At 48.0% G+C, this 16,431-nt stretch overlaps 3 protein-coding genes across 14 annotated transcripts in view; 2 read left to right on the forward strand and 1 right to left on the reverse strand.

The window, feature by feature from the left end:
• MMS19 (MMS19 homolog, cytosolic iron-sulfur assembly component) overlaps positions 1–683 on the forward strand; it is a 33,940-nt gene extending 33,257 nt beyond the window's left edge. For all 5 annotated transcript variants that reach the window (XM_057734495.1, XM_057734496.1, XM_057734497.1 and 2 more), the window contains one exon: positions 38–683. In XM_057734495.1, coding sequence (XP_057590478.1) covers positions 38–65 — 28 coding nt within the window. In that variant the 3' untranslated portion in view covers positions 66–683. The remainder of the gene's footprint in view (positions 1–37) is intronic.
• ZDHHC16 (zinc finger DHHC-type palmitoyltransferase 16) lies at positions 665–9,844 on the reverse strand. Of its 6 annotated transcripts, none has more exons than XM_057734502.1 (13): positions 9,705–9,844; positions 9,215–9,401; positions 7,709–7,817; positions 6,320–6,567; positions 5,947–6,141; positions 5,708–5,796; positions 5,278–5,306; positions 4,516–4,649; positions 4,329–4,376; positions 3,395–3,480; positions 2,607–2,730; positions 2,355–2,425; positions 665–1,250 (listed from the first exon to the last, which is right to left on the reverse strand). In XM_057734502.1, exons 4-13 carry the CDS (start codon positions 6,560–6,562, stop codon positions 1,136–1,138), a joined length of 1,134 nt encoding a protein of 377 aa, XP_057590485.1. In that variant the 5' UTR covers positions 6,563–6,567; positions 7,709–7,817; positions 9,215–9,401; positions 9,705–9,844; the 3' UTR covers positions 665–1,135. The 6 variants fall into 6 exon arrangements, with proteins under 6 accessions (XP_057590485.1, XP_057590484.1, XP_057590486.1 ...); XM_057734501.1 differs by lacking the exon at positions 9,705–9,844 and adding an exon at positions 9,549–9,686; XM_057734503.1 differs by lacking the exon at positions 9,215–9,401.
• A 236-nt stretch (positions 9,845–10,080) lies between these two features.
• EXOSC1 (exosome component 1) lies at positions 10,081–16,334 on the forward strand. Of its 3 annotated transcripts, XM_057736678.1 has the most exons (8): positions 10,081–10,135; positions 10,243–10,358; positions 12,593–12,667; positions 13,816–13,904; positions 14,691–14,724; positions 15,315–15,365; positions 15,497–15,581; positions 15,916–16,334. In XM_057736678.1, exons 1-8 carry the CDS (start codon positions 10,105–10,107, stop codon positions 16,020–16,022), a joined length of 588 nt encoding a protein of 195 aa, XP_057592661.1. In that variant the 5' UTR covers positions 10,081–10,104; the 3' UTR covers positions 16,023–16,334. The 3 variants fall into 3 exon arrangements, with proteins under 3 accessions (XP_057592661.1, XP_057592663.1, XP_057592664.1); XM_057736681.1 differs by lacking the exon at positions 10,081–10,135 and having other exon boundaries at positions 10,174–10,358; positions 14,691–14,731; XM_057736680.1 differs by lacking the exons at positions 12,593–12,667; positions 13,816–13,904; positions 14,691–14,724 and having other exon boundaries at positions 10,093–10,135.
• The last annotated feature ends 97 nt before the right edge of the window (positions 16,335–16,431 follow it).

Genomic DNA, 16,431 nt, shown 5'->3' on the forward strand with positions numbered 1-16,431 from the left:
TCATGTCTAATGCTGTCAACATTCTTTTTGCCTACAGGTTTCTGCTGGGGAGCCCTGGCAGCTGAGCCCTCCATCCAGGCCTACACTGTTCTGACAGACAATCTAACCTAAAATTACTAACTATCAAGCCATCTTGCCCAAGGCAGGGAGACGACTGGCCTCTGATTGCCTTTCCCACTGACACAGCACAAATGCTGGGCCTCTGTCACATGGCTGTATAAGAAACATAGGAATCCTGATTTCTAATGGATTTGTGAAGTAACTGAGTGTGAGACTACTTGTGTTTGAAGAATGACCTTGGTCTTGGGGCTCTTCCATTTATATGTCAGAAAAAGGGCGATATGCTGCTGAGGATGAATGCAGATGAGTATGGCCCTGAGGACCAGGGACGGTGGGTACCTGCTGGAGAATAAAGATTCTTTTGGTAATGGAGCTGTCAGTTATCTCCCTCTTCCCACTTATGCCTCAGCAGCACATAACCAGAAGCATCACTGCATAAGCTACAGGAACAGTAACGGCAGGATTTAGCCAGGAATTCTTCAGGACATCCAACCCCTCCACGTGGGGCACAGGTGGCAGGACCAGAACACGTACTCACTAGGCCTTGACCCTGACTTTCCCCTTCCCTGCCCCACTGGAAAGGCAAAGAGTGAAAAGCTACATATCTTTAAAAAATCAAATACCTTTATTTTTGCTCCCTTCAGCAGCACATGAGAAGTGGCAGTGACCTCAGCAGTAGGCCTGGTATCTTTGCCCTGTTGAGAAGCCAGGGTCTCAGCTCTACCATTCAGGTGTTGTCTCAGACGACAAGTGGGAGAGGTGATGGCCAACCCCAGTGCTGTAAGCTGGAGGAGGTGGGGGTCAGTACCCGGCAAGGTTGCTAGCTGCCTGATCTCCAGTCTAGGGCTGGAACTTCGTTTGCCTGAGTAAAGGGACATCAGTCCTAGGATTTTTCCATATCATGCCTTGCTTCTGCAACGGCCAGGAGACTGGTCCTTGAGCTGTCTCTGCATGGTACCCTAAGGCAGGCCCACTGGCTCTTTTTGCTCAAGGATTCCAAGAAGCTATCCTTGGAGGCCCTTGAGGCAACGCAGGAAGCAGGGTGGTGCTCAAGTTGTGGCTGACACACTCCAGCTCACACTGCCATCACAGAGGCTGAGTGAGCAGTCACCCAGGGAGGGGGGTCCCAGCTCATTCCGTTCCCATGGGGCAGGTGACTGGAAGGTAACAGCACTCGAGTCAGCCAGTGCCTGTAAAAGAAGACAAATACGTCTGAGATCCAGGACTTCCTAGTCTTCCTTCCTGATCCTCATTTCTCAGCAAAGATACATCAAGAGAGTCTGAAGCTACTTTGGCATTCATCACAAAAGTAATAAAAGTTCCAATTTGGGGACTTCCCTGGTAGCGCAGTGGTTAAGAATCCACCTGCCAATGCAGGGGACACGGGTTCAATCCCTGGTCCAGGAAGATCCCACATGTGGAGCAACTAAGCCCGTGCACCACAACCACTGAGCCTGTGAGCCACAACTACTGAGCCCACGTGCCAGAACTACTGAAGCCCGGATGCCTAGAACCCATGGTCCTCAACAAGAGAAGCCACTGCAATGAGAAGTCCGTGCACCGCAATGAAGAGTAGCCCCTGCTCGCCGCACCCAGAGAAAGCCCACACAGCAGCAACAAAGACCCAACGCAGCCAATAAATTAATTTTTAAAAAACAGATTATTCTTTAAAAAAAAAAAAAAGTTCAGATTTTGTCCAATAAATGTGCCCTCTGGTGCCCTGAAGGCCTTTAGAGGTTCTGAGCTAAACTTCTGAGGGGCCACTGCAAGCACGGTGAGAAGAATACTACGATGATGATGGGAAAGGGAGGAGGGCAGGTACTTAGGGTCACCTACTTGCTACTGCCTCAGTAGCTACAATTTGAAAAATGATTTACCTTTGTCTCTTGGGCTGAGGGAGCTAGCTTCATTTACTGTCTTAGGACCTCTGTCACAAATAGGTGACTTCAATCCCACAAATTATTTGCTTGAAATCCAGACATTGCCATACAAATGAGAGGTGACTGGTAGCCAACATACCCTAACTACAGGTGCCTTGTTGAGAACAGCTTTCTCATGATTCTATCGTAGTCATCTGCTACTGTAACAATAGGGTAGCCACTAGCCACATGTGCCTATTTAAATTGGTGAAAATGAAATTAAATTTAAAATTCAATTCACTGATATATCAAGCCACATTTCAAGTACTCAAAAGCCATATGTGACTAGTGGCTAATGTCTTAGCATAGGTATAGAACATTTTTCTCACCACAAAAAGTTCAATGGACAGCACTGGTCTAGATGTTTTACTTTACCTTCCTGTGTCCACACCCAGGAATACCTTCCAGTTGTCCAAGCAGCCATAGTTGTAATGATTCCTAAAAACCTAGAGCAAAGGAAAATGTGTTTCTACGAACCCTTTTCCTTAAACCAATTTTGAGCCTAAATTGGCTAGGCAAGTTCTGGACTTCATGACGCCTGCCCTGGTTGGCCCTGACCATGGCCTCTATAGGATGGCAAGTTCAGTTACCCACCCGCCCCTCCACCCCAATCCTGGCCCTACTCACTCTGCCCTTGGCCTGCAGCCGACGTCGCTCCTTCTTATTGATGTGCCTTTCAATACTGGTCTCGCCTCGGCTGATGAGAACAGCATGCCATACAGTCAGGGCACCGAGGGCAAGTGCCACAGAACTGAGGAAAGGGGGAAAGATTGGGGGTGGCGTGGAGGGGGTTAGAGGCTACGAGTAGGTCTGAAGTTGAGCTGAGCAACAGTGACTGGCTAGGGACTTCTGCCTAAGTCTGCCTTAACTCCCAGCCTGCGTGTCCTGAATAAACTTGTACATCACTGCATCTATAAACAGCAGCCATGAAAAAGCATCAACATGGGCTAAGAATAAATTATGTGAAAAGGAGGATGGGGAAATAAGTCTATTATTAATGAAAATGTATGTACTTCCTAAAATACCCACGCTTGGGAGACAGGAGAGGGCAGTAAAAGCACCAAGGATTAGAATAAAATGGCACAACACTCAGATTCCACCATTCCTAGCTGTATGTCATAGAACAAATCACCTCACCCCTCAGATGTGCAGTTTTCCTCACCTATGAAACGCACCTACCCTTTAAGCAGGAGTTTAACTTCCCTTGGCACACACCACACACTCAATGCCAAGTCCCTAGTGTTCCCTGCCCCAAAATGCTGAAGAAAATTAAGCCCTACTCTTTGCCAACCTAAGCGAGACTAAGAACAGCAGCAGTTCACACAGGGGTGGGTTCCTGCCTGTGTGTGGGCACCAAAAAAGGTTTTTCTGAAGCTGTCCGTCCCTTAAACTGTCAAAAATGAGAGTTAAGATACCTGCACAGGAACCAGAGGTAGACAAGACTCTTGTGAGTCACTCTTTCTCGGAAGGAGAAGGTGGGTGGTGGGGTCTGGTGATAAGTCTAGAAAAAGAAAACAGCAAAGTCTGGCTCATTTGCTCTGCTGGTCTCCACCAGAGCCCAGCACCTGCAGGCAGGGAAGTGATCCAAGCCCCAGGATGAGAAAATAGGGGGTTAAGCCGCAGAGGAGTCAGGGCAGCAGCCAGATGGGTGGACCAAGCCGGCAGCATCATCGTGTGGACAAACACTAGGCAGGGCAGGTCTGGACGGGATGGTAAAAGCACAGCAGGGACCAACCCTGAGCCTTTAACTCTGACAACACAAATGGGGCTCCAGGGGAAGCCACTCCACTCCCCAGCTAGAACTACGTGGCTACAATTCCCAAGGGAGGGGGCCAGACCCACACCCAGAATGGAATAACTGGAGGGGAGAACTGTGAGCCCCGCTAAGGACTGGAAGGGCAGCAGAGACAATCATGAGCCCCAGATCTTCTCAGAATAAGGATTCCTAAAAGGCCCAGGGAGAAGGGACAACCCTGATGTGGATGCAGACAGACCAGGAGCAAAGGACGGTTAGACTGGCCCAGCCTGACCTCTGTCCCCTGGAACCCCATTACACAGACTAACATAGACTCCTCGCTGCTCAGGCCATCACCAAGGCAGAGCCCTTGCTCAGCCCAAAGAAGGTGATCATGGAATAGCCAAAAACTGTCATGTACCTAGGACTCCCAGCTTGCGCCTAGGCCACGTAGTCCGCCCACGGCGGACAGATCCCAGAACACCCCCGATCCAGTCTCGACTGGCCCCTTAGCCCAGTCTCCACAACTCAACTAACAGGTGGGCCCCAGTTGCCTCAGCAACTCTATACCCCTGGCCTGAGCAGCAGGAGTCAGTGGGGTGGGGAGAGCCCACCTGGTTGGCAACCGCCTGTAGTTTGTTCTTGTCGAGCTGTTTCATTTTCTAAGGGGATGGAAAACAGTGCTGGTTATACTCTCAGGCCTCTAGGATGGGGGGTGCTACCAGCCCCACTCCTCAGGGACAGATGCCACACCCCAAAGTGCTCTCTACTGAGCTGCCCTGCTCCTAACTACAGGCTCACCTCGATGGCAGCATAAGCCTCCCGGAAAAGGTCCCAACTTCCATAGCTGCAGTAGACGCAGCCCAGAGTCATGAAAAAGCAGAAAGAGAAGAAGTACCGATGGTTGTAGTGGCCCACACAGTTGTTCAGCCAGGCTGGTGGGGGAAGGATTAAGGACAAGACCAAACATACAACTTGGGGGGTGCCCAGGTTTCTCTGGTTCATCCTTGGTTCCTGACAACATCCTCCAAGCCCAAGGCTTCCAATCACCAGAGGCAGGAAAATATGGGACTTTTTTGAAGTTGAGGTGAAAGTGTTACAGCTTTTCAAAGTCCTCACAAGTCCCATCAGGAGATCATGAAAACTGAAATCCTTCAGTAAAATGAGTCTAACGATACCTCAGCCTAACGGGTTAACCAGACATCTATGTGGGACAGCAGAAAGGGACCAATGGTTCTGTCTGGACACCCACTGGACAACCCACTGAACCAAACAACTCTTTCCACCTAATAGATGTTACCATGACAGACTACAAAAGAAAAAGCTGTTAGGGATAGATGCCTTGCTCCAAGAAGATCTGTCCCAGAGAGCATGTAAGCCTCCTGCTTTTCCCAGGAGATGGTCAACTCCCACAACTGCTCTTCTACTAACGTCTAACTTCGCATGAGCCCAGTGTTCTCTGCAGGGTGATGCTAGAAGCCTTGGGTTTGTGGCCCTTAAACCTCTGCAGTGCTCTGGGGCTAAAGAAGGAGGCCTCGGGCAGAAGAGATAATAAAAGGATACGGCAGTGATGATCCATCTTCAGCACACACCTGTGAGGGAGGGACACAGGCTCTGTTACGGTGGCCAAGGTTCTTGAGATGTCAGTGCCAATCCTTTCCTACAAGGACCAGCATCCTGCTGAGGTGGAAAGGGCACAGACTTTGAGGAGAGCCAGGCCTTGCTTCAAACCCTGCTTCACTGGTTACATGACACTGCACAAGCTAACTCGGGGTCTCTTGCCTACCCTGGCCCATCTCACTGAATCTCACTTTCCACAAGCAGTGATAATGCATAACTCGCCGGACCATCCTGAGGACCAGGTGTGCCAATACAGAGGGCACATTGCCTGGCACATGACAGGGGCCTCATAAACGTCCTATCAAATTCCAGATCTAGGTTCTGCCCTAGCGCTACAGCAAACGGGCAACAGCTGGGGTTCCTGGAGACCCACCTATTGCAGATGCTGCAGTGGTGTGTTCGGGCTGGCTTGGGGTTAATGCACTTCTTACAGATGGAGACCGTTGTGATATCATTCCTGCCCTGTGTAGAGGGAGAAAAGCACCATGACAACTGTGGCAGTACTGGTTTTTGTACCTCAAAAATACCAAGGCACTCTCCCTCCCCACTCCTGGGACTGGCTTCCATAGCCTGAGGTTCTCTCCCTTCCCCATGCCCCTGAGAGGGGCCCACCTGGGGTGGGTATCCAGGTGGAGTGGTGATAGCCTGGTAGTAATGGAAGACGATGAGGATCAGATTCCAGTGACTGTAGAAGAAATGCCAGCAGAGTCGTGGCACTGAGTAGGTTTGGAGGATGAGCGGCAGGACACACAGGTAGGCGATGGCCACGATGGAGCTGGTCAGCACGATCACCAGCACCACGAACACCTGCCGACACCAGGGAGGTCAAGAAGACGCAGTGAGAGGGCTTGCCAGCACCCAGAGTAGACTCGGGAGTTTCCCCAGGGCAGGAGGCCTGTGTGGGTCCAAACCCAGTAGGTCCATCCGACACATGTCCCTCTGCTACCCCCAAACATCCCTCTTCCTGTCCCCAGGCATCACTCACCACCCCACACCAGCGGATCACGTTGTCCACCAGCCAGTAGATAGGCTCAAAGGCAGCATCCACAGCTGTGTCACTGCCCCCAAAGGAGTTGTAGAGCAGGGAGCGCAGGCACACCTTGCCGTAGCGCCAGCGCTGTACCAGGCCCCGGAGCAGAGGTGGGCAGCGGCGCCTGTAGCCCAGGAGCAGAAGCAGGCGCAGGCAGAGGCGGGCAGGGCCCAGCAGCAGGCTCCGCTGGCCCCGCATGGCTCCTAGGAGAGCACACCAGTGTGAGGGGCCAGCCTGGGTCCTGTCCCTTCCTGCCCCACCAGTGGGGAGCTTAGAGGCAAAGACCTAAGACTGAGGCCCCCTGGGCCAGTCAGTAGCTGTGGGAAGTAGGGAGGCAGCTCCAAGCCAAATCAGGGTCTCTGGAGTTGTCTGTGTAGACAGACCACTGGGTGGAGCCTGACCAACGTGCACAAAGCCATCCATGTGCCTCTGAGGGCCTGACCACTGCAGCAGAGGTGTCCCGGGGTCTCTTGCCTGCCCTGGCCCGTCAGCCTCCCTCCTAACAATTGTCCTCACAAGGAACAGCCAGTGGGGGGTGAGTTCACAGCATGTGGATCCTGCACCTAGATCTTCCCTGGTGCTACCTGAGTCTTACCAAAAGACACTCATCCTTCCTACTGACGTTACAGGCCTGGTGGCATGAGAGTCCCTGTCTTCCGTCAGGACAGCTCAGCTACTTCTTGCATGACATAAGATGCTTTGTCTCCAATTCTAGTCCCAGCCCCACCCCACGCTTACTGAAGCCAAGAAAACGGCTGGTGTTCAGAGCAGAACACCAGCACAGGCAGGAGACACTGCCCTGGGAGACCTGGTGACTCCGGAAGACTGCAGGGCCTCCCCTCCGAGTGACGAGTCTCCCCTGCCCTGTTCTAGTTGGACACTCGAGAGCTTCCTCTGCGGCTGCTGCCGTTGGACCCAAGCTTCCCGACCAGCCTTCCCAGCTCGTTAGCCCTGTGCACGGCTCCTCTGCAAGTGCCTTCACCTTCTCCATGTGGTTTTTACCTCATCTAACAGCCTTCGGGGGTAAGCCGCCCAGGCAATGCCCAGAACAGAAGACACAGATTCCTTCGATGATAGTCTCATTAATTCTGCAGATTAAAGGCTTTACCAGAAAGGAAACTATCTGATTTTCCCCTATGGCTACTTTGTCCTCAGCAACTCCACTGACTTATTTAACAGGCAGCTCAAAACCTGGCCGAAACTGGAGGAGGCTGCTCCACTGTAGGGATGGTTTCATTTCAGTAACTGGAGCAAGGTACTCTCCTTGCACCCAGGCTCATCCCCACAAGAGGCCCTTCAAAGAAAACTTAATTACCTCCTTCCACAAGCCCTCTAAAGACTTACGGCCAAAAGAAATCCAGCAGACAAGGCCAGCAAAGGGAAGACAGTTCAGTAGGGACCTCCTCTCTGTACCAGGATAAAGTAAGTGGCCATTCCCATCACTTCCGAGGTGCTAAGAGAATTAAGGGGCAGTATAGAAAAGAGAAAAAGGAAAAGCTCAAACTTCCTACCCCCTTTTAGTTGCACTCCTATTGTGTTGAACCATGATTTGACTTGAAGCATGAATTTTCAAATAGTATACAATCTAATGTAAGAGTGGGACAAAACATTTCACCCCATATCAAATCCAGGTGACTCAGGTCATCTGCACCATTGTTCATTCCCTTATGATGGCTAATGGAGAGTTTCCTATTCACTGAAATACTTTTTATAGCAATAGCTTGCAAATAAGATGCATTCCTCATCTGTAATAAACATGAATTATATGCCATCTCTCTTGTCTACAAAAAAATTTTCCTTCTCTGATTCTCCACTTTTCAGATTGTTCTCAACCACTTCCAGAATTACTGAGCTCTACAGGAAATGCCTGCCTCAAGGGCTAGACTTACCAACTCTCACCTGCCCCATAACTTGACTACTTAGGGTTCAGTTCTGCCCTTAAGTAGTTCCATATCTTGGACAAATCACCAAACTCTGTTGCGACTCAATTTTCTTGTGTTCCCATTCAATGAGAGGGTAGGATTCGATACTAAGGTCCCTTTCTGCTCTAGGCCTTTGGTTCTATATACACACTTGGTAAGATATAAATGAAATGTTTATAAAATGCTTAGCACAATATCTGGATCGTGGAAGTACTCAATAAATACTTGTTGAATGAATGAACTGGAGGGATGCCGAATGGAAAGGCTAGTCAGATGTCTATCTGTCCTACAAATAACAGCAAGGACACTCCCGCCAATGTGATAACACTGAGTCAATGTCCGCCGCTACGTTCTTTGTGATCAATAAAGAGAGAAATGAAAACCACTGTTAGAATCATAACACCTAAGAGTTAGAAGTCATTTTAAAAAACTAGTCCAACCAGAAATCAACCCAAACATGTAAGCTGAAAGCTTGTAGGTGCAGCGCTAAAGATCAGATTTGCCTAAAAGAAGTCTGAAGCCAAGCCCACCTCCCCCTTATTTTAGCTTGTGGGGTTTGAGGGGTATGGGAATGCCAGGGAAGGGACAGGTACTCCGTGGGGCCACAACTGAACATTAGAAGTTTTCATCTCAGGAAACTGAGGTAAAGCAGAGCTCAAACAATTGTATGTGGTGGGGGCGAGGGGTGGTGATGGAAGTGAACAGAGCAGGAAACAGAGCAATGCACAGCTTCGCCATCACCCCCAGCACAGCTCTGAGCGCTCTGATCCCTCAGTAGCAGCCACATAGTGACATCTGCCACTAGATCAGAGGGGACTGCAGGCCACAGCACGCCCCTCTTCCTAAGGCTCTACGTCATCATTTCTTTCCCAAGGGGAAACCGGATACAGGGTTTATGGGGAGTGGGAGTGGGAACGGGAGTACACACAGATTCCACAGCCACTAGAAGAGAAGAAGGTCGACAGATCTCATTCGGACAAAGGCTGTCCTCAGGGTGTTTACAGTCTCAGGCAGCAGATGTCAATCATCAGCAAGAGCAGCATTTTTTTTATGCGCAGACTTCCCTTCCAGACTAACAAGCTACGTCTGACAGCATCCGACCGCAGGATCCGAAGCTGCAGTTAACAGAAACCGGGGGAAGGTTTTATTTCTCAATAAGGCTGGCGTGGTCCTGGGTACCGGTTTGGCCATGGTTTAAGTCAAATTCTCTCTCTGGAGCTGAGTTTCCAAATCTGTGAAATGGGCGAGTTGGGTGGGCTGACCTTCCAGCTCCGCGCCTTAACGCTGCCCGGAGGGTGCGCTCCGCCCGGTTTGAGGGCACGGCCTTGCAGAGCAGGAACTCACAAGGCCCCGCAACAGGGCCCAACCCTACAAAAAGGGACAGGACTGGGCAGCAAAGGCCGCGGCTTCGCTCTTACCTGCCGCCGGCCGACTCCCCAATCAGCCAATTAGAACCCCGCAGCCTCCGCCGCCGCTCACTGCCACCCCCTCCAGCTCGGCGCCCCAGCCCGGCCCGGCTCAATCCAACCAACCATGGCCCACAACCCACAGCTCCAGCCTGCAGACCCGGACCCGCCGCCCGCCCATCCTTGGCCACAGGCGCAAGCGCAAGCGCATGCGTTCCGGAGCTCCGCCCCCGGACTGGGCCCAGGGCTACCTGGGAAATGGAGTTTACTTGGGGGCGCGCGCGCGCGCGCGCGCTCCCGATCACGTGATAGAGCTCACCAATTGGCGCGTTTCTTACTACGAAACTGCACCTGGATGTTGGCCAATGAGAGGTCGGCTTCATTTTCCTCCGGACTTGGGACAGTGGCAGTCATGGCGCCGCCCGTGAGGTACTGCATCCCCGGTAAGTCAGCGGTGCTCAGAGGGAATCTTGGGTAGGGAAGGAGGCAGGAAGGCCCGACGACCAACCGCTTCTGCGGACCCGTGGCTGATGCAGTGTTCTTTCCGCAGGCGAACGTCTGTGTAACTTGGAGGAGGGCAGCCCCGGCAGCGGCACCTACACCCGGCACGGCTACATCTTTTCGTCTCTTGCTGGCTGCCTGAGGAAGAGCAGCGAGAACGGCGCGGTAAAGGGGGCGGCTTCCCCTCTCCTCTGTCTCTGCCTTTCTCTTAGGCTGCCTTTAGTTTCTCAGTCCTTAAGCAGGGGCCCTGCGGGCACGCATTCAGTGCCTCGTTCAGTAGAAGGAGTTGTTCTCTAAGTTTCGAACAGCTGTGGTCCCCGCTGCTGGACACTTAGCCATCACAGACCAGTTGTGTTGGTCTGGCTTGGTTGTGTTGCTGACGCTCGGGGAAGCAAGTTGGGGGAAGAGTGGAGGCGAGCTCAGCCGTGCAATGAGCTGAATCCTGTCCGAATATCGCCTACCTCTCCGGCTTCATCTCGCTCCGCTGCCCGAGCCTCACTCTCTGCTATCTAGTCCTGGCTTCTTTCAGTGTCGCCAATGCGCCACAGAGCCTTTGTACACACGCCGTCTGTCTGGAACATGCTCCTCTCTTCCTTAGCCTATTTAATTCCTACCTACCCTTCAGATAGCCTCACCAGAATCACTTTCTCAGAGAAGCCCTCTTAAACACTAGTCGAAAAAAGGAGTTGTTTTTTGTTTGTTTTGTTGAACACTCACAAAGAGCTGTATTCCTCCCTTTCTAAGCACTTTGCTCAGCATGTAATTAAGCTCACTTATATCAATAAGTTCCCCATTAGACCCCTCCCCTACTAGACTCCACGGAAGCAGGCCTTACTCCCATAACCTCCGCGCCTAGCACAAGGTAAATGCTCAGTAGATGTTTGTTGAATGCGTGAGTAATACTCTTCTCCCGGGTTCCAAAGGCTGATCCACGATGAGCTCTGGATCAGATGAGCGGTTTTTGAAGGAGCAGCTTAAAGACAGGGAACATAGTAGGAAGAGGATTCAGAGGTAGAACACTTCAGTATTGACTGAACCTTGATTCTGCTTTATTTTTTTAGATTATTTTGTTTATTTATTTATTTATTTTAGCTGCGTTGTGTCTTTGTTGTTGTGACCAGGCTTTCTCTAGTTGCAGAGAGCGGGGGCTACTTTTTGTTGTGATGCATGGGCTTGTCATTGCGGTGGCTTCTCTTGTTGAGAGCATGGGCTCTAGGTGCGCGGGCTTCAGTAGTTGTGGCTCATGGGCTCTAGAGCACAGGCTCAGTAGTTGTGGTGCACAGGCTAAGTTGCTCTGTGGCATGTGGGATCTTTCTGGCCCAGGGCTTGAACCTGTGTCCCCTGCATTGGCAGGCGGATTCTTAACCACTGTGCCACAGGGAAGTCCCTGATGCTGCTTTAGATGAGAAACTTAAACTCTCTGGTTTTAGGTTCATCCTCATCTATAAAATGAGACTTTTTATTCCATCAATTTGGGAATTTCCTTAGGATTTGACAGTTTGTTCATTTTATAGCTATACATATAACTATCTGTTGAGCATTTTCACGTGCCAGGCACAGTGGTGACCTCTAGGGATGTGGTAATGAGCCAGATACACATGGTCTCTGCTATCAAGGGGCACAGACACAAACTGTAAGCAAATACATGGTCAAATGAATGTATGCTTACAAACGTGATGCCTGCTCTGAAAGAATACTATGGGGTACCGTGAGAGCCGTGTAACAGGCAAGCCCATCCTAGTCAGAAGTAACATTTAACCTGAATCTAAAGGATGAATAAGAGTTGAGTGGGTGAGCAGAAAGAATAGGTTAAACAGAGATCCTGAGATGGGAAGAAATTTAGTGAACTGGTGAAACTGAAGAAACACCAGGAGAGCTGAAGCATAGTGAACAAGGGAGAGTTTAATAAAAGATAAGGCTCAAAAATATCTTGCCAACATCAATAGCCGATACCATGCTCAAGAGAAAATTCTATAAGTATTCCCTTAAAATAGAAGTAAACAAGTATGGCCACTATTATATAACGTTTATTTGGAAATTCTAGCCTGTCCAGTAAAATGACAAGCAGAAAAAAAGGTATAACTTTGGAGGAAAGAGTCACATTATCATGATTACAGGCAATATAGTTGTATGCCAAAAAAAATCACCAGAAACTTAGAACTCATCTGAAATGGTCAGATTATGTCTTCTAGTAGCTTTCTTCCTGTGGCCCCTTGGCCCACCTATAGCCTAAAATATCTAAAGATTTCTGCTCTGGGCTACAAATGAATCCGCCTGCAGAACATGTGCAGGTGGCCTCAACTGTGGCCCAAGGCATTCCTGTATTACTCTCAAACAACAAATATCAATACCTTTACCCAAGGCTTAGCCGGGATATTCATGTTTTATTCTCTCTGTAGCTTCCTGTCATATCTGTGATGAGAGAAACAGAGTCCCAATTACTGCCAGATGTGGGAGTTATTGTAACCTGTAAGGTAAGTTGGTCCTAACCTCCCTGCTTAGGATACCATCCAATGCTGAAATCATGACCATTGTAGATCTGCACTGTCCAATATACTAACCAGTAGCCACATAAGGCCATTTAAATTTAAATAAGTTAAAATTAAAATTTAAAATTTATTTCCTCAGTTCCACTAGCTACATTTCAGGTGCTCAGTAGCCACAGGTGGTTGGTGGCTACCATATTGGTTAACACAGACTATTTCTATCATCACAGAAAGTTTTACTGGACTGTGCTAGTCTAGAGATTTGTAGGGTAATGATCAATTTGGTCAAGTTCAAGCTTGCATGGTTCTTTCACAGAGCTGGTTCCCTGAGGTTGTAATTTCTTACTTTTGTCTGGGAAACAGGGGCACCAAAGGGTGATAAGGAGGCCCATTTTTGAACATCTGAAGCAGAACTTTTTCTGCAGAGAAAAGATTTTATAAAGTCTTTGAGGGGAAATACAAATTAATGCTGTACTGATCAGTAGCTATAATACATCAGTACTCCATGCCCATCCCCACCCTCTGCTAGTTAAATTGACTTGTAGCTCTTAGTTTTCCTCTATAAATTTCTCCAACAGAAAATCTACATGGGAATTCCCTGGCACTCCAGTGGTTAGGACTCCTTGCTTTCACTGCTGAGGGCATGGGTTCAATCCCTTGTCTGGGAACTAAGATCCCACAAGCCTCGAAGCACGGCCAAATTAAAAAAAAAGAAGAAGAAGAAAATCTATATGTTATTTTGAAAATAACTAGAAAGGCAGTGATCTAAATATTATGCAATAGCTGAAATCGAAACTTAAATTCTGTTCACACTACAGGGCTCTTAGTAAAATCTGTTAAAGGTATAGCTAGATTTGCTATACTTCCCTTGTGTATTTATGTTAGACTTGTATATTTTTCAAAATCTATACCATATTATTTCATTTAATTCCCACAGTAATATTAGGTGGCCAGAGTGGCTCTTACTCCACTTTGTAAATGTCGCTTATGCAGGGATAAGTAGGAGTTAGCTTGTCTTAAATTCTATACTTAGTAGGATTACTTGTACCCATATCCTAGTCTTTTCCTAGTTTATTCCTGCCTCCTTCAGATAACATTACTGATACTCTAATGCAGCTCTTTTCGCTATTCCACAGGTCTCTAGCATTAATTCACGCTTTGCCAAAGTACACATTCTATATGTGGGGTCCACGCCACTTAAGAACTCTTTTCGAGGAACTATCCGGTAAGAAGTATTTTTGTCTTCATATTTGCTTCTGCACCTGGAGTGAGATTAGGATAGAAGGGGAGACTGGAATTTTTAGGAACAGTTGCAGTCTCTATTCCTGCCCATTTCTCTCCTCTTTGTGCTTTGATTCTCCCCAGGTAGTATCCAAAGAAAATGTTGTAACGTGAGTTAGGACAAAAGGAAAGTATTAATGAGATAGGACTTTAAATAAAACAGAAAGATTTGAGCTAAGCTGGAGATTAGCATTGTGGGGATGATTCATATCAAACAAAGTAGAAGCCATTTTAGAAAGTACCTTTCTTGAATTTAATGTCGATTGAATCCAAGGATTGTAAAACAATAAAATAAAAAGGGTAGTGGGTAGAATGGTGTATTTTTTTTTCCTGTGGGTTCTTGGGAAGGGACAAACAATTCTTGTGAACCAGATAATTTAATGTCTGAGGCTCTTTCCACCCTCAGGATTCTGTGTGGTTCTGTGGTGCTTCTGTTCAAGCTCTCCTAAGGCAGTGAAGTTCCTTACCCTTCCCTGCTAAATCTGACCCACATTTCTCTGGTGGGAGGTATTGATACTGCTGCTCTGTGTGATCCGAGAATGGGAAATGTGGTTTTCTCCCCCAGGTGAGGGCTGGGGATACTTCTTCACCCTGCTCCTCTGGGTGTGCAGCTGGGTCCCAATCAGGACTTGTTCTCTCTGCTCTTGTGGCTCTTTGTCTGCTAGGAGTCTACAGGATAATTCTTTCTCGTAGATAATTAATCTTTCTGTTAATTCTTTTTTCTTTTTAGCAAGGAAGACGTTCGAGCTACTGAAAAAGACAAGGTTGTTGGTTGGTTCTTTTTTTTTTTTCATGGCTTTAGGAGTCTCAGTCATTTTAAATTATTCCAGTGAATTTCAAAGGTCTGAGGGAATGTGTAGTCCAAGGAATTTTAAGGTGTTCACTACTGGAAGATGTGGAATTCAATTCACTGTCCCTTTCCTCTTCATTTGATTTTGGTTCACTTTGTTGACCAGAGAGGGCCTAGTTTACTCTTTGCCTTTGAAGCCAGGTATTTGTTCATTGCTGTTCCCTCAGACTTACTCTGGACCCTTTCAGAGCAACTATAGTACCTTTTGTCTAAGAGTGCTAATCAGGTTACTGAATTCAAAATCTTTCATTTATGTGATGATGCCACAGAAGCAATAAAGGTTGTCGATTGACTTGAGTAACAATGACTTCTGCCTTCTGGGGTTAGACTGGCTCTGCTGGGGGATTAGTAGTTTCATGTAGACCTGATTCGGAGCTTTCATTTAACACTCCTTTCTTTTTTTTTTTCCCCCTGATAAATTTATTTATTTATTTATTTACTTATTTTTATTTTTGGCTGCATTGGATTTTCGTTGCTGGGCCCGTAACACTCCTTTCTTTACAGGTTGAAATTTATAAGAGTTTCCGTCCTGGGGACATCGTCTTGGCCAAAGTGGTATCCTTTTTTCCCCTCAGACTTGTGGTCCTTTGTCAAAAGAGGAAATGGAAGTAGAGAAACCATTCAAGAGGCTATGGGAGGGAAGACTTATAACTCTTTGTTTTCCTTTACCAATGTGATGTGACTAGATCTCCCTAGGTGATGCACAGTCCAACTACCTCCTAACCACTGCCGAAAATGAGCTGGGAGTGGTGGTGGCCCACAGTGAGTCGGGTGAGTTTGTCCATGCTTCTGCATGCTTACCTTTACCTGGGAGCTAGGGTTTGGGAGTACTCCATTGTCTTCCCTCATTTCCCTTGTTTTTTAATTATCTAAGAAGCAGTACATGTGTAGATACTTACTACTGAAATTAGAATGATTATCCTTATATAATCTAAGGAAAAGAGGCACTCATTCTGTAAATCAGTGGAATAAACAAGGTTTTTTTCTGTATGAGGTGAGGTTCACTAGAGAGCTTGGTGACACTTCGCTTCATACCCAGCTGAAAAGAGAAGGGTCTCAAGCAAATATTTGGGGCCCATCTCCAACACAAGCTTTTCCCTTCCAGGTGCCCAGATGGTTCCCATCAGCTGGTGTGAGATGCAGTGCCCTAAGACCCACACTAAAGAATTCCGGAAAGTGGCCCGAGTACAGCCTGAATTCCTGCAGACCTAAGAAGCCACGCTTTACCCCATACACGGGGTAAGCTGTTTCCAAAAGTACATGTGTAAAGTGACATCAGGATGCTGTTGTCTTTATTCAGGCATCTGTGGTTGGCCAGCAGCCACCTCTAGAAAAATCTTACTCTGTAGGTAGAACATTTTTCTTGTGACTCTTTCAGTGGATTTCATTCTCTAGAGTGGTAAATTTCTCTTTTGGAGGCACCAGCAAACAAACTGTATGATGATGGAAATAGCCTATTCTTTCTGACAGTCTTATAAATATGTATTTTTTGCTATGACAAAGAAAACATTTTTATGAAAAGAATTTTATGGTTTCTGTTGTCTCGAGTAGGGAAAAGAATCTAAACAGTGTCATGACCCTTAGAGCAAGGTCCTGCCTGATGGCATCCGTGAACTGACAT

This window comes from Hippopotamus amphibius, chromosome 5 (genome assembly GCF_030028045.1).
Source record: "Hippopotamus amphibius kiboko isolate mHipAmp2 chromosome 5, mHipAmp2.hap2, whole genome shotgun sequence".
Lineage (NCBI taxonomy): Eukaryota > Metazoa > Chordata > Mammalia > Artiodactyla > Hippopotamidae > Hippopotamus > Hippopotamus amphibius.